The sequence below is a fragment of the Alligator sinensis genome, unplaced genomic scaffold (genome assembly GCF_000455745.1).
Source record: "Alligator sinensis unplaced genomic scaffold, ASM45574v1 scaffold400_1, whole genome shotgun sequence".
Classification (NCBI taxonomy): Eukaryota; Metazoa; Chordata; order Crocodylia; family Alligatoridae; genus Alligator; species Alligator sinensis.
In genome coordinates, this window is record NW_005841897.1 from 362013 (window position 1) to 376420 (window position 14408).

The following is a 14408-nucleotide window of genomic DNA, read 5'->3' on the forward strand; positions in this document are numbered from 1 at the left end:
TGCTCTGCACTGGAGGAACTTGGACAGGAGAGACTGACTGGCAAACAAAACTACAGGAGCCCAGAAAGGAAGGTGGGAAAGCGTTGTGTGATGTACCATGGGAGTGTCTTGCTGTCTACTAGGTGGAGAGGCAATGATCCTCCTGATACGAAAACATCCCAGATTAAAAGTGCAAGTCAAAGGTCGTCATACGCCTAGATAGCTCATGGGATTAGAGCTGTTATGGCAAACTGGTTCCTGTAGCCAACAGCATACGAGGGAGCCATGTGCGACTAACATCGAGTCCAGCCACTTCCAGTCACCCAGACCAAGCCAGCTGGCTCAACAGGGGCTGCCTTCTGCAGAGCAAGGCTCAAACTCACCCCTCTGGAGCTGCAGGGAGAATGCTTTAAATACCCTGCCACTGTGCTCCTTAAGCATCCTAGATGATGAGTACTTAAACCAGAGCTGCCTCCACTACTGTAACATGCCTGTAATGGAACGAGCCCACGAGAGAATGTACATGAGGTGTGCCTTGAAGGACAGTGTGAGCTGTGAAGTACTGCGTAAAAAGGATCAGCTGAAGAGCTTGCACAATGTTAACAAGCTTGCACAACGTAACCAGTGGAAAAAAAACTCTGGACATAGTCAGTTCACTCTCCCTTTCTGCATCCACTCTCTGCCTGTGTGACACAGGATACTGGGAAAGATGGACCCGTGGTCTGACCCAGTAAATGGCAGTTCTTTTGTTCTTATGAGAGCTGTCCTCTGTGTGTTAACAGCATTGCCATGGGCTCCAAACAACCTGCACCCTACCAACCCGCACATGTGCTGCTCTAGGTAATGCTTGAAAAAGCATAAAGTTCCTCTCAAAGAGGTGGCAGCTCCCAAGTTCATAGTGGGATTCTGTTTTCATTTTGCATGTGTTTAGGGATAAAGGTTTTATGGCCAAAGCAGTGGTATCCTGGGGCTAACAGGGGCACATAATACCCAGAACAGTGTTAGGCCAGCAATTCCCCAAAATTGTGGTCCAAAGACTCCTGGGGTCCATGAAGGATAGGAAATAGTCCCTTGCTGGTCTGCAGACAGCACCAGGGCTCCCCCACTTTTCAGTGATAAAAGGTACATGGTGGCCCACAAGAAACTGAGGGCTGATGCTTGTCTGCTGGTCCCAAGATTGGCAACCACCAAGTTAGGGTATTTTTAAACTCTAGGGCTTTTCAGTTCAGCTTGGGACACGTTACCCTGCAGGTGATAACTATTCTGAGGCAGAGTCTGTCAGGGTCTCTCCAGGATTCATAGACTTTACCCTCTTTGGTGCCATTTTACAAACTTTTCCAGGCTTGAGGAAAGCGTGTGGCCTTACCCCGCTCCAGGACTCTGTGTCACTAACAGCTGATGGTGGGCTGCCTTCTAATGGGGACGGTAAAGACTCTGGCTCCAGGGACCGCATGGTCCCATCTTCCGATACCTGTGATTTCTCCGTGAGCTTGTCAATGCCTGGATTCAGAGAAAGAACAGATTCCGGGGGATTCTTGAGGGTCAAAGTACCTTATCTTCCAAGTCTTACAAAAACCCCCTCATTCCCTGTGTTTCCATCTTCATGCACAGTGTCCTCCTGCTGCCAGAACAAGGGTGGATTTGCCTTGCTTTTACACTCCACAGGAGGTGCTGTGTGTTCACAAGGCAGATGCACTGGTATGATACAAGCTGTAAACTCACACTGATGCAGTTAACCCGGGACAAAAGTCCATGTCGGCCCCTCACGTTCAGTATAAGAGGCTTATTTCAGCTTCCTAACTGACACGGGCTCAACTGACTTGCAACTTAGGCTGAATTATAATCAGCTACTCTTATACCAAAATACATATGTGCCCCTGGTTTTCTGTGCCACGTTGGGTTTTTTTTAATTGACAGCTCTCTTGTGCTGACAAACTCTTGATCTTTTCCAACAGCCCATCTAAAGACTGAAGCCATGCTATGTCTTATAGAGAAATGTCTGTGCCCTCCTCCCCCACCCCCCCCCACCACTAAAAAAAGAAGCTAAGGCTGACCTGGAGTTGCCACCAGACTAGTCTTCAGTGTCCCCGGCTCGGCAGGAGCAGCAGGCCGCGAGCCCTCCATGGAGACCCCTTCCTGGGAGTTGGTGCGAGAAATGGGCTCAGGAGTTTTCTTCTTGCGCTGCAGGGCTTTCTGGATGGTCTGGGAGTCCGTGGGCAAGTTGGCCAGCTGGTGAAACACGTTCCGCTTGCGGATGATGGCATAGACCAAGTTGGAGTTCCCTGGGAATCACAGCAAAGTAAGTGGATTAAAATAAAAAGACTCTTGAAATCGCTACTACCATGATCTACCTTGAGGAACCTGCCTTCAAGGGAACAGTAATAGCAACTTGTACAAGAGGGGGAAAATACTGCTTTTGTGCCATTTTGTACTTCTTTCTGATGAATAAGGAAAGCCTGAGATGGCCAGGTTCTACCCAAGGTAAAACACTGTAGTGACTGGTGGGAAGAGCCAAGAGTGACATCTGAGCAACCGGGAAGTTCAGGAGTTTTTACAGACTGCCGTTTCAACTGAAGAGTGGCTCCTTGACTCTAGCATCTCCCTCTTCCTACTCACTGTACCACTTCAACAAGCCTCTTCCCTCCGTGGAAGGAAGGGCCCATCCCACCTCAGTGGGGACTCTGTAGGGATGAAGGACTGCTACCCATCATGCCTTTTAGGCTCTCTCTGTACTAGATTCTCAAGGGGTTCCCCCCCACAAATTGGTAACAAGTGCACACTGCATTTTGCAGCAGGGACTTGGCACCAGTAGTAGCTACATCCACGTCAACGTCTCCAGACAAGACCTCACCTAGTCAGTCTCTCTCCGAGAAAAAAGGATGATCAATTTGTATCACACAGCAAGACAGTCTCCTAAATTCATCCCCATGCTCTTTTGAACTATAGCAGGGGAAAGGGCCAGGGGACTGGCTTACAGTCAGCCTCTTACCGTCAAACTGGTACTGGATGATGTTGTTGAAAACCTCCAGCAGGAAGAAGACGAGATGGTGGTTCTGGACAGCAGAGAAGAGAAACCAAGTGGTGGAAAAGGCCTCCAAGAGGTGCAGCAGCTTGTTGGCAGCAACCATGGAAAGAGACTTCAGATACGGAGACACTAGGGGGAAAAAAAAGAGAAGAGAACAAATGGAGCAAAAAATAGGACTCGTGAGAATGGGCTAAGAACTGATGCCACTGAGCTGCCTTAAGGAAGAGCCTCATGGGATACAAGAGGGATGAACCCAACAGGGCCCTACAGTAAATTGTATTAAAATACGATGGAACTGGAGAGATTTTTTTCCCATAGGGTTTCTGAGAACATCGGATTGAATTCTACAGAAGTGGTATCACTCTCTACTGAGGTCCAAAGGCAGCGGTTCAAAACAACCTCCCAGACATTGGTATCCTCGATTCAACTCTACAGCTAGATTATTCCTCAACGGAACACGTTGGCTACAAAACCACTAGTCCACATCTCCAGCAGAAGGTAACTCCTGCCACCTGCTGACCAAGCGTTAGCACCGCATGTCACGAGCCCTGCGCACCATGTTTTCTTTGCATCTGCTAGCCATGTTTTTAGTCACAGGCTTGGGGAAGTGTTTGTGCCATTGCCTCTTCTGCAGGGAAAGGCTCCAATTTAATGACTCCACCTGGCATCATTTCTAGGGTGCATGTGCAATGTAGCAAGAAAGCAGGGGATGCAAACAGATGGTTCGTGAGAGCCAGCTAAATGCTACAGAGAGATCATCTGTGTTGACTGCTCCTGTCACCTTTGGTGATGGCTGCTAGCTCAACAGGATGGGTAAATTGCTACCAAACATGGGCAGCAGCTGGGTCCCTACTCTGCCATTATAAAGGGAAATCAGGCTGTCTCACCTTGCAGGCTGCTTTCCCCCAAAGCAGGGGCCACTTACCATTCACAATGATGGTGAGCAGGCAGTCAAAGAGGGGCTGCAGCCGCTGGTGCCCACTGGTGATGATCTTGTGAAAGACCTGCAGCAAGGGAGGCATTGAGCAATAGGAGAAGCAACAGAGCTTCACTGTTCACAGCACCATCCCACACTAACAACTTCCTGGCACTATTCATTCCTAGGCAGGGCCCCACATACACTGCAATTACACAGGTGTGGAAGGCAGCCCTGGCTGCAGACTAGTGCCAGGGCTCTAGGCTTTCATGTGCAAAGAATCCCTCCTGGCCTGTATGATTAACACTTTAAAACACTGACAACAGAAACTGCTGGCAGGCTGAGGCAGCACCACCTTCCTGAGTTTCAGGATGCCTTGTATGCAACAGAGAGGCAGGGACTGCCCCACTCATCCAAATCTGACGTTGAGCCTGGAGCCTAACAATGCCCCTTTAAATACCAACAAGCCATTTTACTGGGAATTTATCACACCTGCTGTTACCTCAGGTGTCAAAAGCCTCAGCTGCCCCTTAAGCTAGTGAGTCAACCCCGCTTTGGCTCTTCCCGTTCCTGGGTAACACTCCCACTACATCAGAATGCTAGTGCAAAAAAAGTCTTCAGGATGGGCAATTCAAGAGCAATAGCAAACTGAATTTATTGTGCAACTATCCCCTGGGGTCCCCTACTGATTGGGCAATTTATTTACACATATCATTTAGTATCAGTCAAAGCTGCTATAGCAGTTCTTCTCTGCTATACCATAATGTCACGGAGATCAAGGATGGATTTTGAACTCATCTACAGAGTATACAGAGCTTTGTTAGTAGGCATTTCTGCCTTATATCTAAGTGGCTCCCACACACTAAATAACTCTGACCTTGTTCCAGCCCTGTGGAGGTGTGGGCAAGCACTACTGTCCCCAACTTTTGCAATTTAGGAAGCAGACATCCAAAGGCTCACAGTTACACCATGTACTTGGGCTAGAGCCAGGAAATGAACCCATATTTCCTGATTCCCAAGAGAGGTGAAACTGTCTTCCAGCTCTAATGACCATAAACATTCAGCCACCTCATGCCATCCATAATTCCTCAAAAGCCATCTGGGAGAACTGTCCACCTCCAAACCAGAACCCTGCACTTCAGAATACCCAGCCTCTAACAAGAGCAAGGAACAGAAAAGGACTGCAGGAGGTATTATCTCATGTTCACAAAATGCAAGGAAGAAATGCATGGATACATCCCAGGTGGACGTCCACAACTTTCTAGCTATCCCGCGGGCTGGAAGGGACCTGTACTTTGAAGGCAATGACAGGAAGGGAATCTGAGCTACCGCTGGCAGGAATAGGCAATGCCAAACTCACTATGATGAGAAGGTCGGCGTGCGTCCCCGAGAAGACGGGGATATCCATGGGCACTCTCACGGAATACGGCTTGTTCAGTCGAACCCCAAAGTTACGCTCCCCGCTGAGCAGAAGCAGGATGAATACACCGATGTGCATCAGCCCCACTCGCGCTGCAGACAGAAGCACAGTGCTGAAGCCAGATGACAAGTAGAGGAAAAAGGGCAGGGAGGAGAGAAGCAGCACAGGAGAAACGCAACCAAACCTCTCACTCTACATTAGGTGACCCTATCTCCACCTCCAGTACAAGGCCAGAAGATGGGGATACCTATTAACACAAGGGAAAGTTCACACTTCAGTCTGGTCTCCAGTAGGAGATTAATAAGGTGGCAGAATGAAGACAATAAATGAAGGATTTGCATGGAATTGCTTTTTTTCTCCATGAGATTTTTTCACTAAGGCCTGAATTAGACACACGCGATCTAGTTTTCCCTCTCATTTACAGCACTGTAACTCCTGATGAGTTCATCCCAATTTATGGCAGGACAAGACCCATTGTTCATCTGTCCCCAGAGAGAGGATAAGAGTTGCTTCTCTAGAGCTCAAGTTGAACCACAAGCCTTTGGAACAGCAGACAGTATACTTACACTGATCAGCTCGGGCGTCATTTAGGAAGTAGAGGATTGGGACCAGGATGTCCAGGACATCGCTGCTCTTCAGCACGAAGAAGAGGAATTTCTGAAAGAGAAGGAAGGATCTCCTGAGTTTTTTCCAATGCCCATGTTGGTCAAAAGTCTCATATCAGTTATAGTCCCAGCCAAATGCTCATTAGATTCATAGATGTTAGAGTCAGAAGAGACTTCAATAGATCATCAAGTCCAACCCCCTGCATAGGCAGGAAAGAGTCCTGGGTTCAGATGACCCCAGCTAGATGCCCATCTAACCTTCTCTTGAAGACCTACTCATGGGTAATTCCACCATCTTCAGTGGGGTCTCTTGCCAGCATGACTGTTGCAAGAGCTGGCTTTGAATGACAGCATTTGATCTACAGAGACAAAATCCAGTGCAATCAAGTGGATTAGGGAACATGCACCAGAGGGAGAGGGGTTTCACTTGGACAGGTTCCCACGATGATTTTATAGCCAGCCACAAGGTCGCCTCTCAGCCTTCTCTTGCGGAGGCTGAAGAGGTCCAGGTGCCCCAGTCTCTCCTTGTAGGGCTTGGCCTGCAAGCCCTTAACCATACGAGTGGCCCTTCTCTGGACCTTCTCCGGGTTATCCACATCCCTCTTAAAGTGTGGTGCCCAAAACTGGATGCAGTACTCCAACTGTGATCTGACCAGCGCCCGATAGAGGGGAAATATCACCTCCTTGGTTCTGTTCGTCATGCATCTGCTGATGCACGATAAAGTGCGGTTAGCTTTGCTGATGACTTTGTCACACTGACGACTCGTGTTCATCTTGGAGTCCACTAGGACTCCAAGATCCCTTTCCACTTCCATGGTGCCGAGCAGGTTATTTCCTAGGTAGTAGGTGTGCTGGACATTTTTCCTCCCTAGGTGCAGCACTTTGCATTTCTCCTGTTAAATCACATTCTATTGTTTTCTGTCCATTTGTCCAACCTGTCCAGGTTTGCCTGTAGTTGTTCCCTGTCCACTTCTCCCCACAGTTTTGTGTCATCTGCAGACTTGGACAGAGTACACTTCACTCTCTTGTCCAAGTCACTGATGAAGACATTAAAGAGTATCGGTCCAAGGACCGAGCCCTGCGGGACCCCACTGCCCACGTCCTTCCAGAACAAGCAGCACTCCAGGCAACATATCAGAGAGGCTGAGAATCTGCAGCTCCCATTGGGTTTGTGCATCTTATGTCACGAGATCTGTACAAATCAGTAGCCATTTTAATAATGTATTATTACTCACTGATCTCAACCACCCAAGGGAAGGAAAGGAATTGGTCAGCCTCTCCACAGGGCCTAACCAACAGGCCTTGAACATGGAGTGAGGCATGAAATACAGCCCTTGTTTCACAGAGTTTCCAGGTTCCTAATACTTAAAAGGATCTTTCCCACACGCTGCTCTGCTTTGGACTCCAGTGATCAGGCACAGGAACTAGAGCCTTGGCTATCAAATGGTCAGACTCTTACCACCACCCAAAGGGACCAGCACAACCAGTTTCACAAGTTCTCCCCTACTTGCCCACCAGTAAGCAGGGCAGACTGAGCCCAAGGTCATCCCAGTCACTTATTGGGGGCCAGCATAACCAGATATCCTTGCATCATATGATTACCCACCTCTACACTGATGTCAACTCCGACAGAGCCACCCGCGTCACATACTTTATGCCTAAACCGCTACTTCTCAAATCTGTTAGTATGCAACAAACTTCTAGTGGGTATGAGAGAAGGCCTGGGAAAGCAGGAGGGAAAGGGTGAATATAAATGGAGAAAAAGAAACAGAAAGAATAGCTCAGTGTCTCTTAGCTAGTTAAGAGGGATTACAATGGGCTGTAGTGCCATTAAGTTATTTTTCGACAGAATCGTAGGGATGCAACAGCAAATTTAACCAATTTGAAAAAGACAATGGGACCCAAAAACACTTGGCTTCGCATGGTTTCAGTGCCAGAAATCCATCTTTGGGCACATGCTCCATGCCAGCCAGGCTAGAAACAGATGCATCCTGGCAAAGCTGATCCCAATTGATTGTTGGGTACAGATATTGCCCAGGGTCACTGTCCCACACGATTGGGCCCCTGCTGCTCTTAGGGCCTCAGGTGCCCGATTCTGCAAGAAAACAGCCCAGGTGCCTGGCCCCATGCCAGGGCACATGTCTGCAAGCAGGAAGCCCTATGGGGTTCTTCTGCTGTGCAGCATGAAAGGCATGCCCTGGAAACTGCACTTGCAGACGCATGCTCTGGAGTGAAAAGCAGCAGGGATTACGATGGAAGTGTTGGCTTGTAGGATGCCTGGGTCCCCTATCCTACCATATAGCTGGGGGTAGGAATTCAGATGCCCTCTGCAATGTCCCAGGACAAACTGTTCCCACATCTTTTCTGGCAGCAGATTTTGGGCCTTGTCCCATTACGCCTACGAGGAACGTTGGGAACGTTTGTTCACCAGAGCGCCCCAAGGGATGACGAGGTCGAATGGTAATAAACTACTACAAGACCGTTTCAGGCTGGACATAAGGAAGAATTTCTTTACTGTCCGAGCCCCCAAGGTCTGGAACAGCCTGCCACCAGAGGTGGTTCAAGCGCCTACATTGAACACCTTCAAGAGCAAACTGGATGCTTATCTTGCTGGGATCCTATGAACCCAGCTGACTTCCTGCCCTTTGGGCGGGGGGCTGAACTCGATGATCTTCCGAGGTCCCTTCCAGCCCTAATGTCTATGAAGTCTATGAAATCTATGAACATCCAAATGGAATCTGCTCTGTCCCAGCACAGGCCACTTCATCCCACCACAACCAGACCTCTGTTTCTACCCTCAGATACCCTCTCTTTCAAGGGACCCAGCCCCTTTCCTATTTCTATCCCCTTGATCTTGGCTTCACCACCAATTCTTGATGCAGCTCAAGGAAGGACACAACACAACCAGAGCCACACCTTGTTGAAGTCGCAGAGTTTCCAAAACAGAACAAGGAGCTCTTGATGGAACTGGATCTTCTTGGCAGAGTTGGGCAGGTATGTCTGGACCAGGGGGTTTGATAATAAACGAGCAAGTCCTTTGAGAATGAACTGGAAATCCTGCTGACAAACAACCAAGAGGGTAGAGAAACAGAGTGAGCTGGCCTAGGGTTAGCCTAACCAACAAGAAACCAATCTGAAAGCATCTCCACATTGGAGCACATTACCTCTTCTCTGTGTATCCTAGACAAATAGTTCACAAATAGGTTGTCTGGTCCTGGAGGCTGCATTAAAAGAAAGGGTAAAGAGGGGCTGATAAGTAACAGAGTTTACTTGGGAAACCACAAAGCAAGGGGTATTTGCTACCAGTTTATCAGCGATCATCTGGTGTCATGAGCTAGGCACTTACATTGGCTCTGCTTTCTGGAGGACCCAAATGCTTCCATGGCAATGCTTCAAAACCTGGGAACCAGATGACTCAGGGGGGACTGATAAGACAAGGCTCTTTTACCTATGAGCCACAAATATCATTTCTAACTAGTAGCCATTTAAGATTGCCCCTTCAGGACAGTGTTTAGAGCAGGTCAGCATGAGGAGTCTGGATCTGCTGTAGACCCTTGCCCAGGCTCTACATAAAGAAATGACTCCATTCTGCATGGCCTGGTGGCTGCTGGTACTATTCATCATCACCATTACCCTTTTATACACAAGCACAGTAAGAGAAGAAGAAAGCTGGGCTTGGATGCAGACATGTCTATAGAAGCCCTCAGCAGACAAGGAGCAGCATCAGGAGGGGTTGTAAGAAAAGGATCTGCTGCAAGGGCCCCGAGTAACTGGGTGACTTACATCTGCATCATCCATAGCAGTGCTGGTAGTGGTGCCATCCACCGTGGGACTTGAACTGGTAGAGCTGTCATAGTCCAGAGTAACTATCAGCACCTGGGCTGCCTCCTCTACCAGGGGCTCACGGTAGTCGGAGAAGAGCAGGTGGTTGTAGGGGATCCCATAGCCCACCGGGTCATAGGCACAGACGATGTTCAGGAGTGAAGTGAAGAGCGGCAGCGCGTGTCTGCAAGAGGGGCACACCAGGTGCTCAAGGACAGGAAGGGGGAAGCACTGGTCTTGCAAAGGAAATCGCAACAGACTGACCTCCCAGCCCACCCCAGCAGGGCTCCCAGGAGAGAAGTGTTGGATACTGGGGGAAGCTGGCGGTGTTACTGTCATCAAAATAAAGGATGCTGGCCTCCATGGCTGTACCTGCAGCCCTCCTCACCAGCTAAGAGATAGCAGGACCCTGAAAGCGCTCCAGCCAGAGGAAACAAGCTGGCTTCCTCTAGCCCAGGGGTGGGCAAAATGTGGCCCAGAGGCCAAATGCGGCCCGTCAGGCTATTCTATCCAGCCCACAGGGCCTCTAAAAATTTAGAAAATTAATATTTATCAGCCCCTGGCTGCCTGCCATGCAGCCCTCGATGGCTTGCCAAAACTCAGTAAGCAGCCCTCCACCCAAAATAATTGCCTGCCCCTGCTCTAGCCTCAGAGGCACAGATAGCTTCAGGTAGCTAATTCCTACAGGGGACTCAGCACTGGGCCGCAAGGGGGCAGCATTCACCCATAACTGCACGCTGCCAGCCCACTGGACTCATCACAAAAGCACCTGCAGAATGAACCAAGACACCTGCTCCAGCCAAGAGTCGAGCCAACAAAAAGGAAAAGCTGAGTCGTTTGAGCACAGAATCAGTGATGCCCGAGCCCAACCCCGGTAGCTCTGCAACTGCTTCCTTGCCACAGCCTGGGCCAAGTTACTTCACTTTTCCGTGCCTCAGTGTCTGTCCCTTAAACAGGAATAATAGTGACCTACTTCCTGGGATCAAGGGTGAAGTCAAAACTTTTAAGATAGAGAAAATGAGCCAAATCCAGAGGAGGGAGGAGCAGTGTGGACTAGAATGTGCCTTGAAAAAAAACCACTACATGACTTGACCTGGAAAGCACAGTCTAAGGCCTCCCATGCTGCCCGCATTACCCTCTTGAGGGCTAGGAGCTGGGAGCAGAGCTTTTCCCCCTCTATCCCTTCCCCAAAGCTTTGGGCACCTGCCCTCACCCCCTCTTACCTGTTTTCTGTGGAGCAAAAGAACTGCACCCAGGGGTTGGTGTTGCTGTTGTCTGAGGAGGGCGGCAAGTACATGGCCTCAGAGAAGCAGGTCAGCAGGAGTTTTAGCAGCTCTGTCCTGTAAAAAGAAAAATGGGAACCTAAGTCCTGGAGCCAGCCGGGAGAGGGTGCTGGAAGCAGGTCACTGGGAATCCAAAACCCTCAGCTCTCACAGGACGGCTCCTCTCTCAGTAACGCTGAGTAACTTTGGACAGCTGGAACCACCCAGTTGTGATGCTGGACACACACAACTGCTCTCCCCAGCGACAGGCACTCAAGGAAATCTCAGTCCCAACTGAGTTTGAAGCAAAACTTTTTCAGCACCTGTTTCCCCCACCAAAAAAAAACGTTGGGAATTTTTATGGTCCCAATTCAGGATGAAACAACATTTCAGAATCGTGAAGGTTTCCATAACATGGAAGCTCTGCATTTCAGCCAGCTCTTCTCCCAACCCCCTGGCAATCAGCAACCCTGAACTGCATCTTGGACATCCAAGCTCATCCCCTTGGGGCAATAAAGATGAATATCCCCAAAAGCAAGGGACAAACTCATATGAGAGCACTCATACCAGAGGAGATAGATTTCCAGGGATCTCTGCATCCCTCAAGCTCTATTGTATGCAGTCTTAGCTCACAGCCCTGCATGCCTTGGGGCCTCCTTACCTGTTTAAGTCATGGATGTAGTTGGGCTGGGGGGAGTGAGCAAAGCCCACGCCAGCCTCCCAAATGTACTCACAGCTGTCAATGGAGTGAATATCCTCTGCAGTATCCTAGGGGAAAACAGGCAGGTCAGAGCTCAGAAATGCAGGATGATAGCCTGAGGCACATGAGGGGTTAATCCAGGGGCAAAGAACACAACCGAACAGGCATCAGTGCAGCCAGGGGGGCCGTACAGAGAGGTGGATCCAGGTAGGGGGCAGTGATACAGTTGCCACCCCCTTTGATTCCTTTTCCACCCAAACTTAAAAACCAACTGCCCAGGAGAGGCATCAGCATTTCTATTCAGGCAGCATTGAGGAAGTCACTTAACTTCATGGCTCATTAGAGATGTACCTGATTCCTGCTAATCTCTTTTTATTCCACATGTGTTAACAGCCCGCTCCTTCATCTTAATGATCTTGATGTTATTTTAATCAAGTTATCCTTTCTTCCGCAATGCTGATGTATGTTAAGTATTCCTGGTAGCGTCCCGCTTCTGCTGTTTCACAGCCCCAAAGACTGTCTTTAGTTTTAGCAAAAAACCTGAACTCAGGTGCGATTATTTGAATTCAGGGTAACTAACTCAGGTGATACTGAAGTGCTGGATGCACTGTCAAGATACCCAAGAAGGCTAGATTTAGTAAAAATGTACATCTCTTTTTCAGCTTTGTTAAACAATAATGACTACAGGACTAATAAAACAATCTCTTTGGACTATTTTTGCCTAGTTTGTTGTGAGGTTTTTTTAACGTAATGTATAAGACAGCAAATTAGTGCACAATCCAATACAGTTATATTTGTTTTTGTTTTGACCTTAAAGTGAATGATATAACTGAGCCCTAGCATATTAGGAAAGCTTCCAGTTTCTCTTTAAGTAGATAAAACGTGTGTTGTATTCAATGCGATGATACACCACCCCACCTGTACCCCCCTTTTCAAAACCCTAGATCCATGCATGGCTGTACACACTGCATGTATGGAGAAAAGTGCTGCCTCCCAAGGGACAATGAGTGACGTAGACCTTTCAGGGATCAACAGCAGCTGACAGTGCTCACCTTCATTGGCCTTTTCTCTAGAGCACTGAAGACCAAGGCAAGATGCCTGCTCTCTGGGAAATGGGCTGTTAGCAGGTGACAGGCCTGTTTTAATCATTTAAAACCTTAGCAACCCTGCTTAGGAGCTCCAGGCCTTACCGCAATACAAATAATGCATCACTCCTATCAAAGCAGCTTCTCCTCCTCCCTTTGGCATTGGTCTAGCATTCCCCTGAGCTAGGCATCATGTTTGGCTGCCTGGCCAGGATGGATGGGCCTCCCAGGGAGCTCTGTGGGGACAAACGGCCATTGAAAGCTGCACGTTTACTCTCCAGGGTACGAGGGTCCCAGTGAACGTACTGCCATCAAGGGCTTTTAGAGCACAGAGAAGGTCCATTGGAACATGCCAATTAAGTACATTCCCTGAGCGGCCTTTTTCCTGTGGCACTCAGGGCTACTGGCTCACCAGACAGCTTCCCTAATTACTCCGGATTCCCATAACCTGGAAGGGTGTGGGCAGTGGGGTCCCGCAGGGCTCGGCCCTTGGACCAATGCTCTTCAATATCTTCATCAGCGACTTGGACAAGGGAGTGAAGTGTACTCTGTCCAAGTTTGCAGATGACACAAAACTGTGGGGAGAAGTAGACATGCCGGAGGGCAGGGAACAACTACAAGCAGACCTGGACAGGTTGGACATATGGGCAGAAAACAACAGAATGCAATTCAACAAGGAGAAATGCAAAGTGCTGCACCTAGGGAGGAAAAATGTCCAGCATACCTACTGCCTAGGAAATGACCTGCTTGGTGGAACGGAAGCAGAAAAGGATCTTGGAGTCCTAGTGGACTCCATGATGAATGTGAGTCGGCAGTGTGACAAAGCCATCAGAAAAGCTAATGGCACTTTATCGTGCATTAGCAGATGCATGACGAACAGAGCCAAGGAGGTGATACTTCCCCTCTATCGGGCACTGGTCAGACCGCAGTTGGAGTACTGCGTGCAGTTTTGGGCGCCGCACTTCAAGAGGGATGCGGATAACCTGGAGAGGGTCCAGAGAAGGGCCACTCATATGGTTAAGGGCTTGCAGGTCAAGCCCTATGAGGAGAGACTGGGGCACCTGGACCTCTTCAGCCTCCGCAAGAGAAGGCTGAGAGGCGACCTTGTGGCTGCCTATAAGTTCATCATGGGGGCACAGAAAGGAATTGGTGAGGTTTTATTCAACACAGCGCCCCCGGGGGTTACAAGAAATAATGGCCACAAGCTAGCAGAGAGCAGATTTAGATTGGACATTAGGAAGAACTTCTTCACAGTTCGAGTGGCCAAGGTCTGGAACGGGCTCCCAAGGGAGGTGGTGCTCTCCCCTACCCTGGGGGTCTTCAAGAGGAGCTTAGATAAGCATCTAGCTGGGGTCATCTGAACCCAGCACTCATTCCTGCCTATGCAGGGGGTCGGACTCGATGATCTATTGAGGTCCCTTCCGACCCTAACATCTATGAATCTATGAATAACGTAACTGCCTCTTCCCTGCACTCCCAACCACCAGTGCCAACAAAGCCAGTGCAGCAGCGGGCAGATCGTTCACACAGCTAGTGCTCTTTCACAGATCCCTCCTGCCCACTGCTGGCAGAGCCTGTAATACCCTTGGCAGCA

The 14408-nt window shown here is 49.2% G+C and overlaps 1 protein-coding gene across 3 annotated transcripts in view; it reads right to left on the minus strand.

The window, feature by feature from the left end:
- The window catches only part of HID1 (HID1 domain containing), a 41308-nt gene that overhangs the window by 6075 nt on the left and 20825 nt on the right, over window positions 1-14408 (minus strand). The window contains exons 8-18 of one of the 3 annotated variants that reach the window (XM_025197432.1): window positions 11691-11797; window positions 10991-11107; window positions 9729-9951; window positions 9110-9166; window positions 8862-9005; window positions 5907-5997; window positions 5281-5432; window positions 3930-4008; window positions 2969-3133; window positions 2034-2261; window positions 1346-1479 (exon numbers count right to left, since the gene is read on the minus strand). In XM_025197432.1, the coding sequence (XP_025053217.1) occupies window positions 1346-1479; window positions 2034-2261; window positions 2969-3133; window positions 3930-4008; window positions 5281-5432; window positions 5907-5997; window positions 8862-9005; window positions 9110-9166; window positions 9729-9951; window positions 10991-11107; window positions 11691-11797 (1497 nt within the window). The remainder of the gene's footprint in view (window positions 1-1345; window positions 1480-2033; window positions 2262-2968; window positions 3134-3929; window positions 4009-5280; window positions 5433-5906; window positions 5998-8861; window positions 9006-9109; window positions 9167-9728; window positions 9952-10990; window positions 11108-11690; window positions 11798-14408) is intronic. The other 2 variants (XM_025197433.1, XR_003092730.1) reach the window with 2 other exon arrangements.